The sequence below is a fragment of the Arachis ipaensis genome, chromosome B3, assembly GCF_059453495.1.
Source record: "Arachis ipaensis isolate K30076 ecotype BB chromosome B3, ASM5945349v1, whole genome shotgun sequence".
NCBI classification, from domain to species: Eukaryota; Viridiplantae; Streptophyta; class Magnoliopsida; order Fabales; family Fabaceae; genus Arachis; species Arachis ipaensis.
Window position 1 is genome coordinate 135,225,683 of NC_142438.1, and position 22,786 is coordinate 135,248,468.

At 31.2% G+C, this 22,786-nt stretch overlaps 1 protein-coding gene across 1 annotated transcript; it reads right to left on the reverse strand.

The window, feature by feature from the left end:
- Positions 1 to 12,170: 12,170 nt before the first annotated feature.
- On the reverse strand, positions 12,171 to 15,147 carry LOC107633745 (DELLA protein 1). Its single transcript, XM_021119561.2, has one exon. It carries the CDS (start codon positions 14,234 to 14,236, stop codon positions 12,488 to 12,490), a length of 1,749 nt encoding a protein of 582 aa, XP_020975220.2. The 5' UTR covers positions 14,237 to 15,147; the 3' UTR covers positions 12,171 to 12,487.
- Between the last annotated feature and the right edge of the window lie 7,639 nt (positions 15,148 to 22,786).

Consider the following 22,786-nt stretch of genomic DNA (forward strand, 5'->3'; position numbering starts at 1 on the left):
GAGGAGAGCCTCCACCTAGGACTGGAATCGGCGTGGGATGCGAGGAGCTCTCCAGCTCGGAGATGAATCCACGCCTTTCTAGTGTATAATGATAATATTGCTCAGTAAAGAATCTTAACATTATTACATGAACACAAAAAATAATTACTAAAATATTAATAAATTATCATATAAAAATATGTGTATGTTATTATTAATAAAAAATTTAATTATAAAACCGTAAAAAATTATTTTAATAGATAATTATTTTATTAAAATATTATATAAAATAATATATATATATATATATCCGTCACGACTACTAAAAAATTTTTCTTTTCATAGAATATTTTTACAAAAGTTTTTATTTCAATTTAATATTTTAACATTTTAAATTATTTTTAATCTCATCGCACTATCCATTTTCTCTCACCCTTTTCTATACCTATTATGATCACTGTCACCCATTCGCCACTATCACCTTCTCTGTACCCTTCTCTCATCTTCTTCATCGCAATTAATTACTGCTGCGTTATTATCATCACAAGTTCACAAACCTCCTCGATCAACTTCTCTATCACTCTAGCAGCTAGCTTCTTTGTATTATCTTTTATGAACCTTTAAGAATTCAATGACCTTACGCCTCCAAATATTTTTAAACCAAATTTTTAATTAATTAACACGTCACGCACTTTTTTCTCGTATGTATGTATATTGTTGTTATTGCTACTTCTTCTTTTTTTTTTATTTTTTTTTTCATGCTTCTTTCTTTAACATTGTCGTTGTTGTCGCTAGCTGCCACCTCTTTCATTCTCTCCTCTTCCTCTTATTTAATTTCTTTTTCTACTTTTTCTACATCACTTTCTTAGATATATATATATATATATAACAAAAATGTCAAACACATAAATTTTAATATACAGTATAATACAAAAAATTAGTATACAACATATAAAAATATTTGTGCAATATTGATAATTTGTTGTTATATACAAAAATTTCTATACTATATCTATAAGTTTATATAAAAATCTATGTTTTGTTAAAAAAAATTTATAATGAACAATTGAGGAAAAAATCACGTGATAGACGCATACATTTTTTTATTGGACTTGTACCAATTTAATTGAACTTTTAATTATTGAAAACGCTTGTACATGTAGTATCGAAATTGCCAAAAGAATTATTTTTTGTATTTTTTAATATCCAAATATATAATAATTATTATTGGTATATTTTTTTAAAACATGTTTCTTTATTCTTTGTTTCTATCCCCCATTTGAATAAATGCGGATATACATATGTTTAGATAAAATACTGTTAAATAGAATTTTAAATCTTTAAAAAATTTAGAATTTTAAATGTAAGAAAATTTAAATGTTGTAATTGTTTTCTTTTTAATTTTAAAATATTTTGTTTGGTTGAAGTAATTAATATGGAGAAATACTAGGGGCAACAACTTTTATGATTTACAGTCATCAAGTAGTCATTAATGATAGTTTTAATGGTGTGAGATTTCATCCAATAGCTCATTTTTTTATTGGTTACATATTGGTCAAAATTTAACAAAATTGCTGACCCCCTAAACTTTTCCATTAATATGTAATAATATTCTACAACATTTTTAAAAGAAACTCATCAATGTGATTTAAATATTAGCCATTAATGCAAGAAGCAAAATCAAGAAAATGATAAAAGAAAGGGCACTCTATTATACAGATTAGAAGGGGCACTCTAGCTGCTCTTCCCGCTTGTAGTCGATGAATCCCTTCATGTTCTTCGCTTCGTGCCCCGAAAATATATTTTTAACATCAAAATTTGTGTTATCCATGAATGCGTAGAAAAAAAAAGGATGAATCCCTGGCCCATAATAAATATACACATGTTTTTTGGACGGAATATATAGGCTTATTTGACTTCGATCGATAACCTGAACAACTTATTAGCCCACTTCCTATAGAACAAAATCTCAATAAAGTCCAAAATATAAATTCAAGATAACAAACCAAATACTTCAACACTTTCTATGCAATTTCGGCCCAACAAATGGATCGCGAAAGGCACCCCAATGAGGTATATATGTATATATATATAAAAAAAATTGAGGTATATATGTATTTATAAATATTGCAATCAATTTACCAAAAAAAAAAAAAGAATGCAACCGAATGATATATTAATGAATTATTGCGTTACAGAGAGTGAGAAGCAATTTCCAATTTATTTTCTTTCGTCATGACTAAGACAAATGCACTCTATTTTCACTTTTTTATTTGATTCTTTTGTAATTGCAAACATGTATAAGTGCCGGGAAAAGTGGGCCTTTTATGATGGAATCAGAAAGAAAAGTTTATAGAAATATAGGATGCACTAGACATTAAGCGCGGGTGGTGGTCCTTTACTCCCTAAGTGTGACTGTTCTTTAGACCTCACCACAGTGCTTTCATGAAAAGAACTATTCTATAATGGCCATTGGCCCAATAAAAATAATGTGTTTGTTTGAAGTTTGAACCTGGATTCGACAAGGAGTTGAAGATAACAACTTTATCTAGATATTATTTCAGTCTCAATCTCATTCAATTAGTGGGAGTTCCATGTTATTACCTTTCTTACGCGGTCACGTCTAAAACAAAATGTTCTCATTCATTTATCTTTCATAATAGACTACTCTTACATTATTTGATATATCTAATCCATGTTAAGTGAATTAGCCCTTATTTATAAAGGAATAAGTATAAAAAATCAACTTTTAATTAGTTAATTTTAGTCGACTTTGTTTTATTGTAAAATTATATATCTTTTTAATTTTTATTTTTTGGAGGGTTAAAGTTTAGTATTTAAAATTTAAGATTTACTACAGTTGAGAGTTTAAATTTTAGGGTTAAGATATTAGTCCCAAAAAAAAAAAAAGATTAGTTTCCCTAGCACTTGAAATTAATAATATTAGCCAAAGAGGATTTTTAACGTATTCGATAAATCTAATCCATGCTACTAAATTTTAGTTAATCTAATTTAAATTGGGTAATTTATCTTTGAGATAAGTATTGCTTAACCTCTTTTTTTCTTTGACGGGGATAAGAATTGCTTAATTTGAATTGTTATGTTACAACCGTAACCCCATAATTCTGGTAATTGAACATATAGAACCATTTGTAGCACTTCATTATTGACGATCAAAGATCCCATATGATTATCAGCTTTCACATAATGTTATAGTGCCCAAAAATATTTTACCCAATTAATCTAACAAGCACTTATTTTTTAACCGCATAAGCATAATCATGCATGCGAGTATCTTTAGAAATGAGATAAAATTCAAGGAACTTTATCTTTTATCAAACAAATATTCGTTTATATAAAAAAGAAAGTACCGATAAGAAACTAAATAAATAAGATTCATTTCAAGAGGAAAAAAAAAGGCAGAAGTCTATATCAGAAAACCCTTTGCTTAGGAAGAATGAAAACAAAGCTGGTTATTACTAAATTTATGATGGTGATAGAGTTGCCCACTCGCCATGTGTGACCTAAATTCGATGAATATCGAAATTTCAAATAGTAAAGGTTCACATGAATGATATGAGATAAAAAAAAAAAATATATATATATATATATATATATATATATATATATATATATATATATAAGGCACAAAATGACCATCCAAAAGATAGTAGGTCAATTTCAAGAATTTCAAGTGGAAGGGTCAACTTCTAGTTCATGAAACATTCTTTTAAGGTATAACATAATATGTGGGGATCGATGTAGAGATTGTAACTCATTGGAAACACTTAATTCATATTCTATTGACTGATCAGCTGTAATGCAATCAGAAAGAAAGTATATTAATTAATTAATTAATTAATTAATTAATTAATTAATTAAAAACGGTTCACAATAATTATTATTGGCTCTCACCTTTCTTCATTACTAATGGTTTTTGTGGTGAAAGAAGATGTTGATTGGATGATGGAAAACTTTTTATCAGTAGTGGATGAGTTATATATATTGGCTTGACAACTGGTGATCAAATCAAAACCCTTTTCTTCTTCTTGATGCACTTTCACTTTAAAATATTATTATTAATTTTAACTACTTTTCAGTTACTCAAAATTTGTTACTTTTTTTTAATAGTATCTACCGTAAGTCCAATGAATAAAAAAATGGTTAATAAAAGTTTTAATAATAGAATATAAATGATAGTGACAATGATGTAGAATATATACGAAAGAGAACATAAGAGGAGAAAACACCACATCTAACTCAAAATCTTAAAATAGTAAGTTAATGGATCTCTCATCTTATAAACTCCTCACTCTTTCTTGTTTTTTTCGATGTGGGACTAACTTTAACACTCCTTACACTTGCATCATTAACAATATCTTTATATTTGTATTGTTAATTAAAGTAGCCTAATTTAGCATATGTTATTATATTGTGCTATGAGTTAACCTATATTATTTACGTCACGAAAATTTCTCTCTTTTTTATTAGTATAAATATGTATATGTACTCTTTTTTTATTATCAAATTGAATTGATTGAGTTATATTTAATTAAGTTTAGTGCTTATTTTTTTTAAGTTCTTTTAAAAGTAAAAGGTGCATTTTTTGTTTTTGCTAATCAAAGTGAATTCCGGACTATTTTCATCACAATGTAATTATTATTGGTGACCTAAACGATATCCTCGAAAAAAAATAAAATAAAAGGTCCTTTTAACACAACACAAGTGGGGAATATGTGATAGTTGATTTACTAGGTAGTGATGGAAAAATGAAAAGAAACTGAAGAAGTGGTTGGTTGGAAAAGGGCCTTAGAGGCTTAAGCACTTGAAAGTGGGTGTGATGCAAAAAAAAGGGGTTTCTTCTCTCATTATGGTTGGAGGGAGGGACCCTTATGTTTTTTCCAAGGAAGAAAAAGGGTAGTGCTCTCTGATGGAAGCTGTCAAAGTGAGGCTAACTCCTTGTCCATTTCAATAACCCAACACCATAAACATTTCTTTCCTCACTTTATTTTGTTTTAATTAATTTCATTTCATTTCATTTTCCATTGATATTGACCCTCTCTCCAATTACTTATGAGTGATGTACAATCAGAGAGATATGATAATTAAGCCTTATATATTCTGTGTTGGAAGCCAGTGCTTGTCACATAATAATAGTAGTATTAATTATTATCCATCATTAATCTTTTGGTGTAATGCTTATCAACAACACCGGTCTTATATTGACTTGCTAAATATCCGCATGGCTTCATCATATTATGAAGTTTAATTGTAATTAACAGTTTTAAGCATATCACAAATGATCAAATTGGATTATAAGTATAAATAAATTTGGAGCTTTTACTTATATGATGATTTTATGAGAATGACATCTTAATTGTTTACTTATACTTCCTCTTAGTGATATTGTTCATAGTTTTTCTACTTCAAATTATGAAAACCATCGACACTTTTAGAGGTTTTATGTTATATTTTATTGGCACTTTAATTTATTAAGCGCACAACTTATATTGTGTACGATAATACGTTTTTTTTTATATTGATTGGCACTTAATCATTTGATTATATAAATGTTTCGATATAAAAAGTTCTATTGAAAAATGAGAATTTTTGTTTGTTGAAAAATCAGAATAATATTAACAATAGTTTGGAATTTTAAAAATAATAATCTCAAATATTCTGGTAATTTAAAACTGTTGCTAAATATAATAAAAATTAATAATTTAGTGGCGATTTGTTAAATATAATTAAAAAAAAATAATATGTGTTATAAAATAGTGGCAGTTTTGTACTTTTAAAATTATTACAAAAAATTAGCGATAATTTTAGGAAGTGTTGTCTAAAACCATCGTTAAATTCATTGAGAATGCTCATATCGGCAACGTTTTTTTAACCCTTGTGAAAATTTTAGCAAAGCAGTAAAAAAAACCATTACAAAAAAATGTTTTATATATTATAGTGTTTAAAATGTCTAGTTTTTCATTGTTGTTATGATTCTAACCTTTTCAATACGGGATTATGATTACAATTTTTAGTTTGTTGCGTATATATGCACCTAAAACGACTACAAATGAATATTGCGACCATATATGATTGTTAGCTGTGAACTATTTGTTCTAAACTGTGTTATTTTTAAAGAGAACTAATTTTAGATGTTTTTTTTAATTCTTACGGGGCTTTCACGTACGGTAGTGCACTTGCATGTGTTTATCCACATAAATGCATGCATTTATTCGAGTATATAATTGCTCCTTATCTTGACAAGTGTTACTATTTGGTTTAAAAAAAATTAATTTATTTTATATAAATAATTTAATTAAAAAATTAATTGATATAATTATGATGTTAGATTTTTTATTATATTTTATTTTAAAAATAAATTGATTAATTTAAATTAAAAAATTATAATTAATTATTTATTATATAATTTTTTAACCAAAATTATAATTAAAAATCATTAAAAAAATAAAATCATCTAATATATTGGACCAACTCAATGTTAATCAAGTTTTTTTCTATTATAAAATATAAAAAAATTAATTCAAAAAAAATCATGTTATTTTTTAGGATTTAATTTTTTTTATTGTGTTTTCATAAAATTTGCACAAAATTCACCTATCACATTGACTAAACTTATTTATTTACGTAAAGTTTGTTTATGGACTCAGCAAACTTGTTTACATTTTAATACGATTTGAATTATATTAGTATATTTTTATTTTTTAATCAATTTAATTTTATTTAAATAATTAGAATTTTAAATTATAAATTTGTATTAGTTTGTAATTTAAAATTTAAATAGATATAATTTAAATTAATTATTTATAAAATTGTATATATTTGTATTATTGTATTCAGATGATTAATTATATTTATTCGATTTAAAAAAAAAAACAGTTGTTAAATTTTTTATTTAAATACATTCATATTATTTTTAAATTAAAAGAATATACTTATTTAAAATAATATGAGTACATTTATTTAAAAATAATATGAATATGTTTATTTAAATTAAAAAATTAAAATAACAAGAGTACATTTATTTTAAAAAATTTAATTTAAAAATAATATAAGTGTATTTATTTGTTAGTTAAAAATTAACAACGTTTTTTTTAAATTGAATAAATATAATTAATCCTATCAGTACAATAATATGAATACATACAATTTTATAAATAATTAATTTAAATTATATCTATTTAAATTTTAAATTATAAACTAATACAAATTTTATAATTTAAAATTCTAATTATTTAAATAAAATTAAATTGATTAAAAAATAAAAATATATTAATACAATTCAAATTGTATTAAAACGTAAACAAGTTTGTTGAGTCCATAAATAAACTTTACGTAAATAAATAAGTTTAGTCAATGTGATAGGTGAATTTTGTGTAAACTTTACGAAAACACAATAAAAAAAATTAAATCCTAAACAATAACATGATTTTTTTTAGAATTAAATTTTTTTATATTTTATAATAGAAATAAAAAATTTGATTAACATTGAGCTGGTCCAATATACTAGATAATTTTATTTTTTTAATAATTTTTAATTATAATTTTGGTTAAAAAAATTATATAATAAACAATTAACTATAATTTCTCAATTTAAATTAATCAATTTATTTTTAAAATAAAATACGGTAAAAAATTTAACATTATAGCTATATCAATTGGTCTTTTAATTAAATTATTTGTATAAAATAAATCGGTATTTTTTAAACCAAATGGTAACACATGTTATCTATCCAAAAACAACTTCATGTAAAATCGATTGCAGGAGAGTTTTCACCTTTCTATAATTCGGAAAATAATTCTATCATACAATTTTCCATAGTATATGAAAAGTAAGGGATAACGGGTAAAATAACTTGCAAACTTTTACCTTATGTTGCAAACTTTTCTGACCAATAATATTACAATTTACAGTTAATTATTTAGCTTATAAGCATGCTCATCATGTGTAGCTCACTAATGACTTCACATATCACTTGTAGAATCATGATTTTAAATTTGACCTTTTACTTGTAATTACTTAAAAAATTAATGATATCAAGTGGAAATCTGTTATTTGTTTCACACACCTCTATGCATATTTGCCCCGGTCTTATGCAAACTTTTAGTTTGATATATATGGAGGATGCTAATTCCATCAATTTAATTTCTTTTGCTTTCATTAGGAGCTAGCTATATGGTTGCTTTATTTTATATATATATATCCCCACAAACACACACACGAGAGACCATTCATCACAAGGAAGCAATAAAGGGCCGCCATTGTAGACCGCACTCCACTACATAGAACCATATATAGAGAATGAAAACAAATTCATGGCCAAAAAAGAGATGCTCCATGTTCATGCCTTATTTGTGTATATATACGGATTCTTGAATTCTTTCAAGTTTCCGCATATGAGTTCAAGTTCAATGCTCCAAGTATATATTTGGTGATCTACTCACCAAAATGCTCTATGATATCTATAACAACTACTATATATAAATAGCTTAGAAGATATATCAAAATAATTATAAATAGATAGTAGTAACACATTAAAAGTTGTAGGGTTGTAGGAGCATGCATTATTAATTACTACAAGTTTTATATATCTTTTGAATATGTGATTTTTAGTTAGTTTATAAATGTAAAATATTTTTTATTTTTTTAATTAAATTTTGGTAATTGAATTTGATTCAATATTTTTAGAAAATTTACTTATAGAATGATCATTCGTTGATAATTTAACATAAAGATATGCAACAGAAATTAATTATATAGCTGTTAAAATGAGTGGTGACTCTTGAATATGGAATAACTTTAATTTATACAATTTTTTTTATGTTGTATTATTAATATGGACCACTCTTGTTTTCTTAACTACTAATATTCATTGATGTAACACATTAAAAGAGAGGAGCAATCAAACTAAGAAGGAAGACATCGAATTCTCTTACCCCAAAAGTAACCTAAAAGAGAAAAAAATCTATATGTAAATGTAGTCTATAACTTTATATATATAATTGAATACTTGATAGTTTATTTTTTATTTTTTTGTAAATATGTACATGTAGCTTGAAGTGATAAACAACATAACTTCTGGAAAATTATTGACATAGGAAAAAGATACAACAATAAGAAGCCACGATTTCAAAACATAAGAATCTTTCAAACAAAAGAAGAAAGTTGAAAATATCTTCTCTTTTTTCATGAGTTCAAAAGTTATAAGGTTCTAATGGAAAAGGACATGTAAAAAGAACTATTTTTCAATCTTATCTTTTGTTCCTTCTCAAATTAGAAGTAGTAGTTTAATTTTGATGATGAAAATGTAAGGAAATTTAATTTGACATCATTTTAAATATAATAAATGGTTATTATATATTTACATATTATTAAATAAAAGCATTTTGATAAATATGTTTATAATCAGTTTTGAATTTTGATTAATTACTTCAAGTAATAAACAATGCATTGATGCAGTGCTAGCTGTCCACTCTTACAGTGTCATCACAATAATTTCACAGTAAAAAGACACATCAGACAGCAATGCACACGATCGAGGACGAACAGGGATATATAAAAAAGTAATAAACACTTACCTTATCTTATTATTATTGGATTATTACATTTATTTTTTTCAATTCCTGAATTAATCACTCATCAACTTCAGATGTGTAAGAAATGATTTTTTTTTTTCTTTAATTTATACTATGATACTAGTTTGAAAGCTAAGATTAGCTGGCCCCTACTATGTATTTGATATACTTAGTAACGGAAACAGATAAACATAACCAAACTTGGGCTTTGATGGCAACCGCTATCAGTAGACAGTGGCCTACCTAGGTTCATAAGGAACGAACCTAGCTTCTTTCTCTGTATATCCACCTTCACCTTAGTGATCATAAAGTACAAAGCAGAAATAGCTAAAAGGATGTGTGTGTGAGTGTGATATTCACATTATCAGGGTAAAGGTGCTATTCTTTTTCAACCTTTCCAGATCATAAAACAGTAAGGCCAATTTTATGGTGCTTAAATTTTGTTTAATTTATTATTTATAGTAATTTTTTTAATTTAAATTTAATATTTTTAGTAATTAAACAATAACTTTTAAATGCCATAATAAATATCACATAAACATAATATGCTACTATATATAGCGACAACCTCAATAGTTTCTTGTTTTCACTCTTGTGTATATTCATACCTCCATTTATTCAAGAATAACTGGATTAATTCAAACAGTTTATAAATTTATCTTATTTAGTATTTATTTATTACATAATATATTAAATAAAACCAAAAATGTTAAGTTTTAATAATTTTTAGTTAATATTTTTTTGTTACTAAATATTCTCAAAAATAATGTTGGGTAAAACAGTTAAAGCTGCAACTAATTTTTGTTTTAAGATCAGCCTAATTGCTTAATCCCCTTTTTCCCCCCGGCCTCCAACTTGGATGAAAATTTTCCTCTAAAACTTTCGTTTTTCTAGTGCCCCCTTTTAATAAAAGGTAAATTTAGATGTCAATTTGTAATGGATGGTCGTATACTATTCGTTATGATGGTTCCTGCACTTTAATAATTTCGTCTTTGACTTTTCAACAATTCTAACAAATATTTGTGAGTAACGTCAGAAATGCTAATGGAAGATTAGTAATTTTGAACCATGTTTGAAACAGAGATTTTATAATTGATGTTTTGATATGAAAATAGTGGTATTGATATAGTTACAAGAATTCTCAAGTAAATTTTTATGTGCACTTAGGATTCGAACATCATATACATGTTTATCTATTTGTTAAATCCATCCCTTGAGGTAAGAATTTTTTGTCATGTTTCACAAATGGTGAATTCTTCATGATCTTTATTGCGAACTATTGAAATATCATCATGTACGATAAACACACTTTTAATTTGTTACTCCACTTAGAGTTATAAGCGTTAATCTCCACCCTTCAAAAGGCCATGATGATGATAATAATAATTAAGTGGAGTTCCATGTGAAATATTGCTAACAAAGACACTTATCTTAAATAAAGTAAACAGAAAACTGCAGCTGTACGTTTGAAGAGGCAGAAACATGCGGATATGCTTCGTTGCTTACTACAAAATGATATCATTATCCTAAAACAGGATCGGAGGCAACTTGGACTAATTTATGACCAAATTGATATAATTAAGTAATTGCCTAATAACTAATTATTGCAACTATTTTGCCAATTGGTGCCCAACTCCTGAATTTCGGCTAATTATTATTATATATATCTTCCTAGCTCTTACATGAACAAAAATGTTGATTCTTTTGACTTGGCCATAACTCTTAAGTCACAAACTAGAAAAAGTTAAGGAGGCAACATTATTGTATATTGATTGTCAGGACTTTAGATGCTTCAGAAAAACTAAATTGCAGCGATTGTTTATTTATGTATTGGTGTTCATGGGTTCAGCTGAGTTCAGTAAAATATGGTTGCCCTTTTGTGAAGCTGATTTGTTTTGGGGAAATGAATGATATGTGGCTATAGCTTCCTCCGCAGTTCATGCAAAACGCAGCAGCAGAGTAGTTTCCCATGTTTAATGGACAACAACCACTAACAGAATGCCAGAATATTGTGATGTCCATGTTCTTAATTATTCTCAGCCTAATTTTTGGCATCTAGAGTCGTGGGTTACCACTGATAATGAAACAAGTTGGTAAAATAAGTAACAACTTTAACATAACACTAGCTTTTCTATAACTATTAAACACACCAATTGTTATCATTTGAGGTTTGAGCCTTTTACTTTTAGCTATCGCGTTTATTTAAACTTTCTGATTTAAAAACTTATATCATCAAAAGCTCAAAGCTTCACCTTCACTCTGATCTGATCAAAATTCTGTCTATGCTGGATGAGTGGATGTTAATATCTTCTATCAGCATTATACGAAAAGAATCATTGTTTCTGAAATATCTTGGTATTATTTGAAAATAATCAGATCCATATATAAAATTGTGTAACCAAAAGGAACAACGACAAGTGTCTTTTTCTTTACTTAAAGGGCAGTAGCAACAAAGACTAGATACAATTTTATCGCCTAGATCACTCCGTCCCCCAACAAGGGAAAGAGGAGACTTCAAACTGTAATTAAAAATTAATCAAACATATTCAAGCAAGAAAAAAAAAAAGACATTCAACTTAAAAATTGAACAAATGTAATTTGGAAAATGCGAAAATCACTAAAGAGAGACGCAGAGTAAAAAGTACAATTACAAATTACAAGCTATGGTTTTTCTTTTACCCTCCCCTTTTATTTATCTTCTGCCTCTGACTCGCTCACTCTCTCACTCACTTCACTCGGTTACTGAGTCACTCTTCTTCCAAAGTTTTCTTCAAACCATGCCATTTCCCCAATAATAATCCCCAATTAATCTACAGAGTATATAATAGTAGTTGTAGTAGAAGTAGTAACAGTAGTAATAATTAAGGTCACCATCCATCCATCCAACTCAGGCCCCACGCGCCGAGTCAACTCACTAAGACTCGCCGCCAGAAGAAAGGGGTGGAAGCTTCCACGCCGAGGTCGCAATCAGGGACCTGGTGTGCCACCCAAGCATGAGGCACCCATTGTTCTCCTCCACCCTGTACCCATCCCCACCCGCAAACAGCGCCAGTAGCATGCTCGCCTGCTTGAACGCGTTCGACCCCAAGTGGACCGCCTCGAACCCGGCCGACCCCATCCTGGCCCGCCACTGCGTCAGCGTCTCGTGCCGCTCCACCCGGTCTGTGCCCTCGCACGCCACCACGTTGCAAATTTGCCTCCCGAGGTACAGCTCCGACATCAATAGGTCCTCAGTCGGCGGCGGCGCCGCCAACCCCGCCGCCACCGATCCCTCCAGCGAGTCAAACAAGCTCGAGTAATAATGCAACGCCTCCGTGAACCGATCCACAAAAACTGGACCGTTGTGGTTGGCTTCCTGCTCCACCACCGTGAAGATCTTCGGCTTGATCTTCTTAACCGTGCCAAGAACTTTCTCGATGGAGCCGGAGCGGGCCAGCATGCGATGCAACTCGAAAACGGAGTTAACCGCAACGGCTTCTCCGGGTCGGATCTCAAGCATTTCTGTGTCAAGATCCGAGAGGCTAGAGCAGACGAAGCCGCGAAACTCGAACTGAACGCCTATGGTTTGTGCCAGTTGTGCAAGCTTCCATCCGACTTGCTGCAGGGAGTCGGTGTTGTCGGTCTGCGGCGGGCCTATTCCAGTCAAACGGAAAGTGGGTGGGCCGCCGGGGCGCAATGTGAGGGCCTGCAGGAGTGCGGGCCACTGCATCCCTTGCTTGAGGCCGAAATCGATGACGTGGACCCTGGTGGCAGAAGCGAAGGCCTCGAGTATGGCCTGGTTGGCTGTGAAGTGGGCGAATTTGAGATAAGGGCAGGACTCGTAGAAGTGCATGTGGAGCACATCTGAGAAAGAAGAGTCCATGGCTTCTTGAGGGTAAATCTGGTAAATCCTCCTCGCAAGTGCCTGTGCAAAGTAAGATGCAACTTTCTTCATGGCACCGGCCTGCGACTGCGCGAGTAGCCCCACGTGCTTCACTAGCGCGTCTGCCAGCTTTAGGTTTTCTTGCTGGACTGCCTCCGCGCAGGCTAAGAGGGTGTGGACTAGACGGACACCTGTTTCTTGGGAATCCACAAGCACAACTGGCCGGCTCGGTTCTTGAACACCCTCTGACCCAATTTCTGGAACAGGATTCGTTTTCAGCCGTTTGTTGCTGGGTTCGTCGTTTTGAGGGTAAACGGCGATGCCAGGTATGGCTCTCAGGTCGTACTCAGAGTCGTCCGTGAAGGCGCGTGAGGTGTTCTCCTCGATTTGGGAGCTGCACAGCAGTGAGCTGCTTGTTCCGTTTGCGGCGGCGGTGGTTGGGGGAGGGTTGAGCTCATTGATCATGCTCTGCACCCAGGAGTATAGATCCGTAGGGTCGTAGTGAACGGTGTCAGTAGCGAGGTGTGAAATTCCGTCTTCCTGCGCGGTACCCATAACCATCTCCAGCTGCTCCAGCTTCTGGGCCACGTCAGCCATGTCTGAGTTGCGAACCTTGTAACCAAGAGCAGCGAGGAGTTCGTCCATGCCGCCGCCGCCGCCGCCGGAGCTTGGGTCGTGGTCTTCCTCCCACATCTTGGCCTTCCCGCTCGACATTGACGAGCATTCGCCTTTGGCCACGCTGCTGCTGCTGCTACCTTGCTGGCCGTAGCTGGAGCCAGCTTCACTGTGATCCCTCTTCATCTCTTTGATTGCAACAAGAGAAAAGCAGAATCCGAAAGCGAGGGCAATGGATATAGGATTAGAATTGGGGTTCCAATCGGGTCACATAGCAGTGGGAGAATGGAGGGAAGGGGGAAGGAGAAGGAGGTTATGAGGTTTGAAAATTGGTATGAGCCGTGAGAGAAGAGAAGAAAATGGGTTGAAAAAAGGGTGAGAGGTCCAAACGCGAAACGAGAGAGAGAGAAACCTCAGAGTGGAAAAAGATAAGGAACAACGGAAGCCATAATAATAATAATGGAACTCTCTTATTTTTCTCTTCCTCCTTTATATTTTCTGATATTTCGTTTCATAAAATTTCTAATATTGAGCTTGATATTTTGTTTTTTTTTTTTTTATTGAGAGAAAAAGAATTAATAAAAAATGGAGAGGGGGTGCGGCAAAATAGTTAAAAGGGCATCAAAGAGCCGTGGCAGCACCGCAATGGCAAGAAAGATGCCCATGATAGTGTACAGCTCGTGCATACCCCAGACACCATACACTAGAAAATCAGGTGGCCGTACGCTTCATCGATTGAGAGCCTTGGGGACCGAGAATGATAGTGGGCTCCACCCTCCCTCACGCGCCCCTTCTCCTTTCCCCCACGCGCGTCTCTTACACTCTCTAGGGGGCTCATTATGTGATTCAGTGATTCAAGTTAGAGATAATAATGCAGGCGAATGCCAGTGTCAAATGTGCTTATCCTTAGTATTAGAAATTAGTGTATCTGATTGAGTACCATCATTATTAATTTTGACTTGGAAAGTTTATGCCTGCTAATGTCCCCTCCCTCATTATTTTCCGGTACAACTATGTCCAATGTCCCCCCATACTATAGCCAGTTAGCCACCTAGTGTGGGGCGACGCTGTAATGGATATATTTCACGCTTCTGTACGTTCAGGAGGACTATCCCGACTAAGACTATATATAGATGAGTTCCACTTTACAAAAATATCAACTTCATGATGGGTTCAAATTAAATGTTACGTTGTTAGTGAACAATAACGATAGAATTTGAGATTCGAGTTTGTTAAATCAAGTCAACTTGACAATCATATTTATTCTCCACTCTTCTAAATAAGCAATGACAACTGTAGTTTAGATACTCAAAGTTCAAATATCATTCCTACAGAAATGGTTCTCCGTAATTTATCTTGGACTCCAATATTAATTAGGACCGGGAAAATGGACATCATTCTCATGAATAGGGAAAAGAAAATGCAACTTTAATATCTGAAATGACATTATTGCGACTTCTCCAGCTACCTCAATTATTCGATCAACAATGAACACCATTTCCTCTTTTATTTTGGGAGGGGGGGCACATAGGCTTGCTATTTTTAGTATCACTCTTTCTTGCTTTCTGAAAGTTAGCATCCCTTTTGCCATATCTGCTGCATCTTGTTTGTAAGGAAACTAACCAGTAAGAAAAAATAGATACATCCATGAAAGTAATTTGAGAGGAATATTGATGAATTAGTACAATTTTGAAATTCACCATATTTTCCAAGTAAATCACAATAGAGTCTACCTACGAGCAAATAATTTTACTAGTGAAATATTTCGAAGCAATTAAGAGTATTTTGTAGTTGAAATTTTGGAAGAAAAATATATTTCACTTTATTCAAAGTCATTTTTTCCCCCAAATACCTCAGCTTATAAACACCCTTTAGTTTTTTCTTATAAAAAATTTAAAAAACGTAAACACTAATCAACGACTAATCTCGAACTAAAAATAAATAAAAATTTTAGACCTAAGGACAAAGGAGTCATTATACAACACTGAAGAGAAAGGGGGTGGCATCGCCATGGACGGACCTATGGCAAGTGTGTGTAATCCGCTTCCGTAGGTTCGAGTGGGGAATAACATCCCGCAACGCACATGACGGAGAGATCAAGGGGACGGGTCAACTTTGGCCCCCACGCGCCACATTACACGTGGTAACATGCAGCGAGCCACAGGCAGCTTGGTGCACTTCACAAGCCAAGTGGTGAGCTGAAAGAGCGAGTATAGTTTCACGCGCTACGTTTGAGAACGGAGGATTGTGTAGCTGAGGAGCAACGGGAGGGCCCCACGGATTGAGAGGGTCTGGGGAGAGAAGATCAAAGAGGACGGGGATTCAGACGTCAACATCGATTTTAGGACCATCCGACGTGGGACCCACTGACCCAGTAACAAAACATTACTGCTCTATTCTCTCGCGCTCTCTCTCAAATGAAAAGGGATTGCCAGCCAAGCACGTCCAGGGTAACGTTGTTATCATCTTCCATTTTTCACAAGACAATTCGTCATTAACTCTTACTATTAGAACTAATTATGCAACATAAATAGGAAAATCCATATGTTAACGAGATTACGCGTTTTAATCTTTTTCTGTTTTTCATGCTGGTTTGAAAAATAAATCCTGTAAAATATCAATTATTGCTATCACTTCACAAAGTCTGAAAGTTTTGTTGGTAAGAAAAAGTTACATGACTCGTGTGTAAATAACTAGAGACTCTTTCGAAAATTAATTTATACATATAAAAAATTTAGCTTACATGTGATACATTGGAAATAAGATATACGAAATTCCTGAGTCCTAAATAAACAAAAATAGAAAAAAATTTGGCTAAAAACTAATTAAGGTGACGATGGTGGATGAAGAAGAAACGGCATTAGGTGAGTCTCCGTTCCGCGCAAGGGTGGCGTCCTCATCCGGACGGGGACGTTATCGCCTAATTTAATTTAGATTGATTTGTTATTACTTATTAGTATGAGTGCGAGCACTTAATATTAGTATTTAGTGGTGCCCTCGTTCTTTGCTCTGAAATCTTCAGATTATGATCATTAATTTGAACAAAAGAAGAAATATAAGCATGTGGTAAGAGAGAGCAATGTGGAATGTTGATAATTAGGAAGTGGGGCGAGGCTGTGACAGGTGGGAGTGGGCAGCAGTGAGAGGAAGAAAGAGAGGGCCATGGCCATGTGATTCTGCCACGTTTCACAGATTCTCTTGTCCCCGTGGTCCCTTCCTGCACCTGCGTCCTCTGTTTCACTTTCACTCTCACTCTCTCTTTCCCCTTATTTTACCATCCTAACCTTCACTTCAATCACTGCTGTATACTTGCATACTTATATTATAGGATTTCACTATCATGTATCCTATACATAACAATTAACATTATTATTAATAAATTTTTTCTAAATATTTTATTTAATAAATATAAAACAATGATTGAAAATTAAATTTTATATATTTTTTATAATAAATTTTTTACTTAATAATTTTAACATATATTTTTTAAATTCACATTAATAAAAATAAATAAATTATCTAATATTTAAAATAAACATATTAATATTATGCTCTCTAGCTACCATTAATTTAATTGAAAAGTGCTTAAAAAAATATAATCTGTAGTAATAGAAATACAGTAACATTAATTTTTTTTAATATTTAATTGTCTTTATGTATTTCTTTAACTTCTTTGGAAAACTTGTTAGTATTGCAAGTGTGAGGAGTGTTGAAGTTAGTTCCATATCAAAGAAAGTAAGGAAGAGTGAGGAGTTTATAAGATGAGAGACCCATTAACTTTGACACCTTAAGGTTTTGAGTTGGATGTGGTGTCTTCTCATCTTATGTTCTCTCGCTTGATTCCTCCCCGAAGTCTCCCTGATGGTCGAGAGTTCCCCACGGTTGGGCCAACAAGTGGTATCAAAGCCGATGGTTTAATCGGTCTGGTTTAAGGAGTATTCAAGGTGAAGCATCAAAAGTCTTCCCGGCAAAAGTGGTCCGGGCGGCGTGTCCCGCGGTGTTTTACGGCGGTGTGATGGATGAATACTTGTGGTGGTGGAAGAGCTAGAGGGGAGTTGATGCTTGATGTGGATGCTCACACTTGAGAGGGAGATTGTTAGTGTTGCAAGTGTGAGGAGTGTTAAAATTAGTCCCACATCAAAGAAAGCAAGGAAGAGTGAGGAGCATTAACTTGACACCTTAAGGTTTTGAGTTCCCTGATGGTCGAGAATTTCCCACAGTTGGGCCAACAAAACTTTCGTTGGATAATCTTTTTCTGCGTTCATATGGACCGGAGAACCATTTTAGAAGAAATATTGTGTTTTTTAACCCCATTTTACGTTTGACAAATTAAAAAAAATTATATATTTGTACTTTTAACTTTGAGAAATTAGAGATATATGCTTTTAAAAGTATTTAAAAAAATATTTTTTAAATTCTAGTATAAAATTATATATTAATAAATATGCTTACTTATGTTTACTTTTTATTATATTTATATTTATTAAAACCATTTTAAATAATAAAAATAATTTTATCAAATACAATTTTAACTTTTATAACTTTTGAAAATTATTTAAAAAAATAAAATAAATTATTTTAAAAAAATAAATATTTTACCGAATCAACCCTAAAAAATTGTTAGCCTTCTTATTGTTAAGATCATGTCAACACTTCATATAGATTAAACATGGCGGACATGGTCGTCGCAATCTCAATTAAGGGGTATCCAATTATGTTTTCCCCAAAAATATATAATAATGGATGATAATAATGTAACATCTCAAACACCGTACGCCAACCATGATGTACATGACTAAGACTAAAATATTATAACGTTTTTTACAGTCTTTTTTCTTTCTATGAAAAAGTAATTCCAAATGTTCAAAATTCATTTATGTTGTTGTGTTACTTTTGGTAATTCATGGTAATGAATATAGTGAAATATTATAAACAAAATGATGCTATTTATGTGTATATATGACCATATTCTACATTTGATCACCAATGTGGCAGATTCAGTCCCATACTTTTGCTCTATTTTGTAAAAGAAATTTATCTTGAAGACAGAAACTTTTCTCTTTTTTTTCCCCTACTTTATTCCCTTGCTATCATATGATGTTAGTTATGCAAGTCATTCTTTGTTCTTTTTTAATTATGGAAAATATTAGAGTAAGAATCGAAGAAATTATAATATTCTTATATTGCTCTTAAAGTTCCAAAAACTCCCCTCACTATTTTAGTGTTTTTTCACATAAAACATTTACCAACAGTAACCAGTGACTTGTTAAGAAAAGCCCCACCAAAAGGACGAGAAGTGATTTTAAATCATGATAAAATCTTTGAAGTTATTAGGCTACTTGGTATTAACGCAGGGAAGTGAGGCCCTTCATTTTTTCCGGTGCACGTTTATATATATGTTGGTGTAACCCCACAAGAAAAACCCGTAAATGCAAATGCCTTATCCTGTTTCTCTGTTTCTGGAATTAGTGGACCTTGGCCCCCTTCAAATACATATATATTCCCACTCGTCGCTAAAATTACCACTGTGATGATGAAAATTAATTAGTATGAGAAGAATTGCCGACAGATTCAGTGCTCTAGTTTTTCAACTTGTGCTTCACCATCATCTTACCTACTCAACTCATCATGCTTCCATATTATCTACAGTTCAAACTTTTTTGTACTCTATATATATTATCTTCAAAAACTGAATTTCACAATTATATTCCTTTATCACACTGAGTTTCATGAACGCTAAAGGAAGATATCGATATTTTTACTTTGATTTTTCATGCAAGAGTCTCTTTTAAATTTATTTAATTTTATTTATTTATTTTATATTAACTTTTTGTTTGACATAATATTATATTATAATATTATTTTTTTAAAAATTTAAATTAATAAAAAGAGACACATATTATATCTAATATTTAGAATATTTATTGCTGCCATTAGTTATTATTGAGTGATTTTTTCGCTGTTCATACCTTTATTTAAGGGTTAGAGAAGTGTTAGGGGCTAGCAATTTTTGTGATTTATAATTATCAAGTAGTCATTAATAATGTTTTTAATAGTGTGAGATTTCATCAAATAATATGAGATTACTCACTTTTTTTTACTGGTTACATACTGACCAAAATTTAATAAAGTTGTTGGTCCATAAACTTTTTTTTTTTAATGGTAATTGAGAAAATCGGAAGATTTCATGGTTCATTCAAAAATAGAAAATCGGACAATTAGATTTTTTTTTAACTGTCCTCCATGATTTCGTAATACACTCTTCACCCCAATAAGACAGCAAAAACCCACACTATTCTCCAATATATATTAAAATTAAAAAGCGTTACAAAGCTGACTAAATTAATACTTTTATTTGCAACTCTGAAAAAGTCGAAATTAAACCCCAAAAATTTCATCAAAATACTTAATGATGATAAAATAACTATCATAATACGTCGCACCCTTGTGATTTAAAAAACTAATTAAAATATATTAGATATTTTTCTATTAACTTAAATTTAAAAAAAAAATAATATCGATATTATAATATGATATTAGAATTTCTATAATTAAAAAGTTTAGACTAAAAGAAAAAACTCAGCATACGATAGAAAACAAAGAAAAAAATAAAGTTTATAAAAATTTAAATAAATTCAAAAGAAATTTTTATTTAAAAGAATATATTAGATATATAATTATTTATATATTTTTTATATCAATTTAAATTTCTGAAAAAAGTGTTACTGTAGTATCTTGACATAATAATAATAATAATAATAATAATAATAATAATAATAATAATAATAATAATAATAATAATAATAATAATCTATGTATATACACCAATTAAGGTAAGGATATATATGATTGTTTTGTTTTCGCTAGAACTAAGACATAGTTTGCAACATAAACTTTGAATTGGGATGGTAATAATAGTCTATTAATATACGTGCAAAACAATGGATATTCATGCCACCTACTTGGCTTAGGAAGTAAGCATATTATTGATCTTATCGCATATATATAGGCTTATGAATTATGATATATAGAGGAGTATATGTCTATATGACGACTTCATCATTGTAAAACTCAAGTTACTAATTATTAACTAATGCCCATTAAAATATGATAGCAATGCAACAAATAATCAAACAGGTACGCGTATATCATCATGTTAATATTATACATCCATTAACTATATATCTAAGCATGTAATATGATGCTAATATCATTGTTTGTATTATTCAAGAGGTAGCTAAATGCAATAGGTTAGGGTGAACCCTAGGCAATGAAGACAGAGAAAATAATAATGTACTATATGACCTACTTCTTGTGCCGACTATGTCCTTGTGTTGAGGCAAAACGTATCAAAATGAATGGTATTAACTATTAAGCTTTGCAAGTACCGCTCTTCATAAATAAGTGTTGACTATTACGTATGTTTAGTTCACAAAGTTTACGAAATTGTATGGGCCTCTAACTAGTATGTAGTAGTGCGACAAATGCATATATAGAACTAATTATTAAGAGCAGTACTGTATAATTACCTTGATTTTATCCTATTGATTATGCATGCCAAGAAAGCAAGAAATGAAAACCTTATTATAATTGGAGAACAAATAAACAATTGGTAAACTCAGGAGTTATATTTAAATTTTGATAAATTTAAACAAATCAGACCATCCGAAAACCAAATGCTGATCCTCTTTGAAGATGAAGGCAAGTAATAGCCAAAAGGATTAATGTGCAAGTTATATATATTATGTAGTTTGTATTAACTTATGGAAATTGGAATCAAATTATAGCAAGACTTTGTTATCGATCTTTTGATACATACTATTAAAGATTGACCCTCAGCAATAAACAAGAGGGAGCACTAATAATTAGAAGCCAGTTTAGATATATTCTTTTTTAAACAAGAAAAAAAAATTAGTAGTCCTTTCAAACGGATAACGATTTGTTCTCACTTTCTTGAAAGTTGACATATCAAATCCGAAGAAATGGGAATCTAGTCATTTCTGTGTTTTTCCAAGTTACACAAACCAAATATATTGCTCCAAGCAGAAAAAGCTACTTTAATTATAATAATTGATTTAGTTCTTAAATTTATGTTATTGGCCTGGTTGCTTTTCTTTATTTATTTATTTTTTCCTCCAAATATTGACTTGATCTAAAATCAATTGGACGGTCGAGGATCAACCAAACCCTGTACGCCGGAGTCCTAACGTAATTATTTATGTATATATGCAATTAAAAAGTTAGCGATGATGATAAAATACATAAAATAATGGGCACAACACTTTCTAGCTAAGATAGTCACCATCCTCTCAAAAATTATATATATCTAGTAGTTGCAACGTAACCCATAAATCACATCGCGGGCCATGTCAGTTTTTCATTTCTTTCTCTCTTATATATCAACCTATATGTTATTGGAATTTAATTATATTTTTCATAGTTCCATAATTTCAAATTAAATAAGAATGAAGCAAAGTTTGTTAACAGCTAATTAAATACACATGCATATGCATATGCACATGCGGTTCTCTTTTAATTTGTTTTTGTTTCCTGTTTGTCATTTCATCCCAGATGTGCAATTCTTCTTCCTCGTTCAAATACAACTCCACGAGATTCCTTCGGTTGCTGATAAAGTTCCCAAGTCCTGCAGATACTGTGTTGTACCTTTACGTTAAACCAACATCTTAAAAATCGTTATTAATTAAATCCGAATAATATACAATTAAACACCAATCT

Excerpts from the sequence above, each read along its gene's own strand:
- LOC107633745 (XM_021119561.2), bottom strand. The coding sequence starts at position 14,236 with ATGAAGAGGGATCACAGTGAAGCTGGCTCCAGCTACGGCCAGCAAGGT.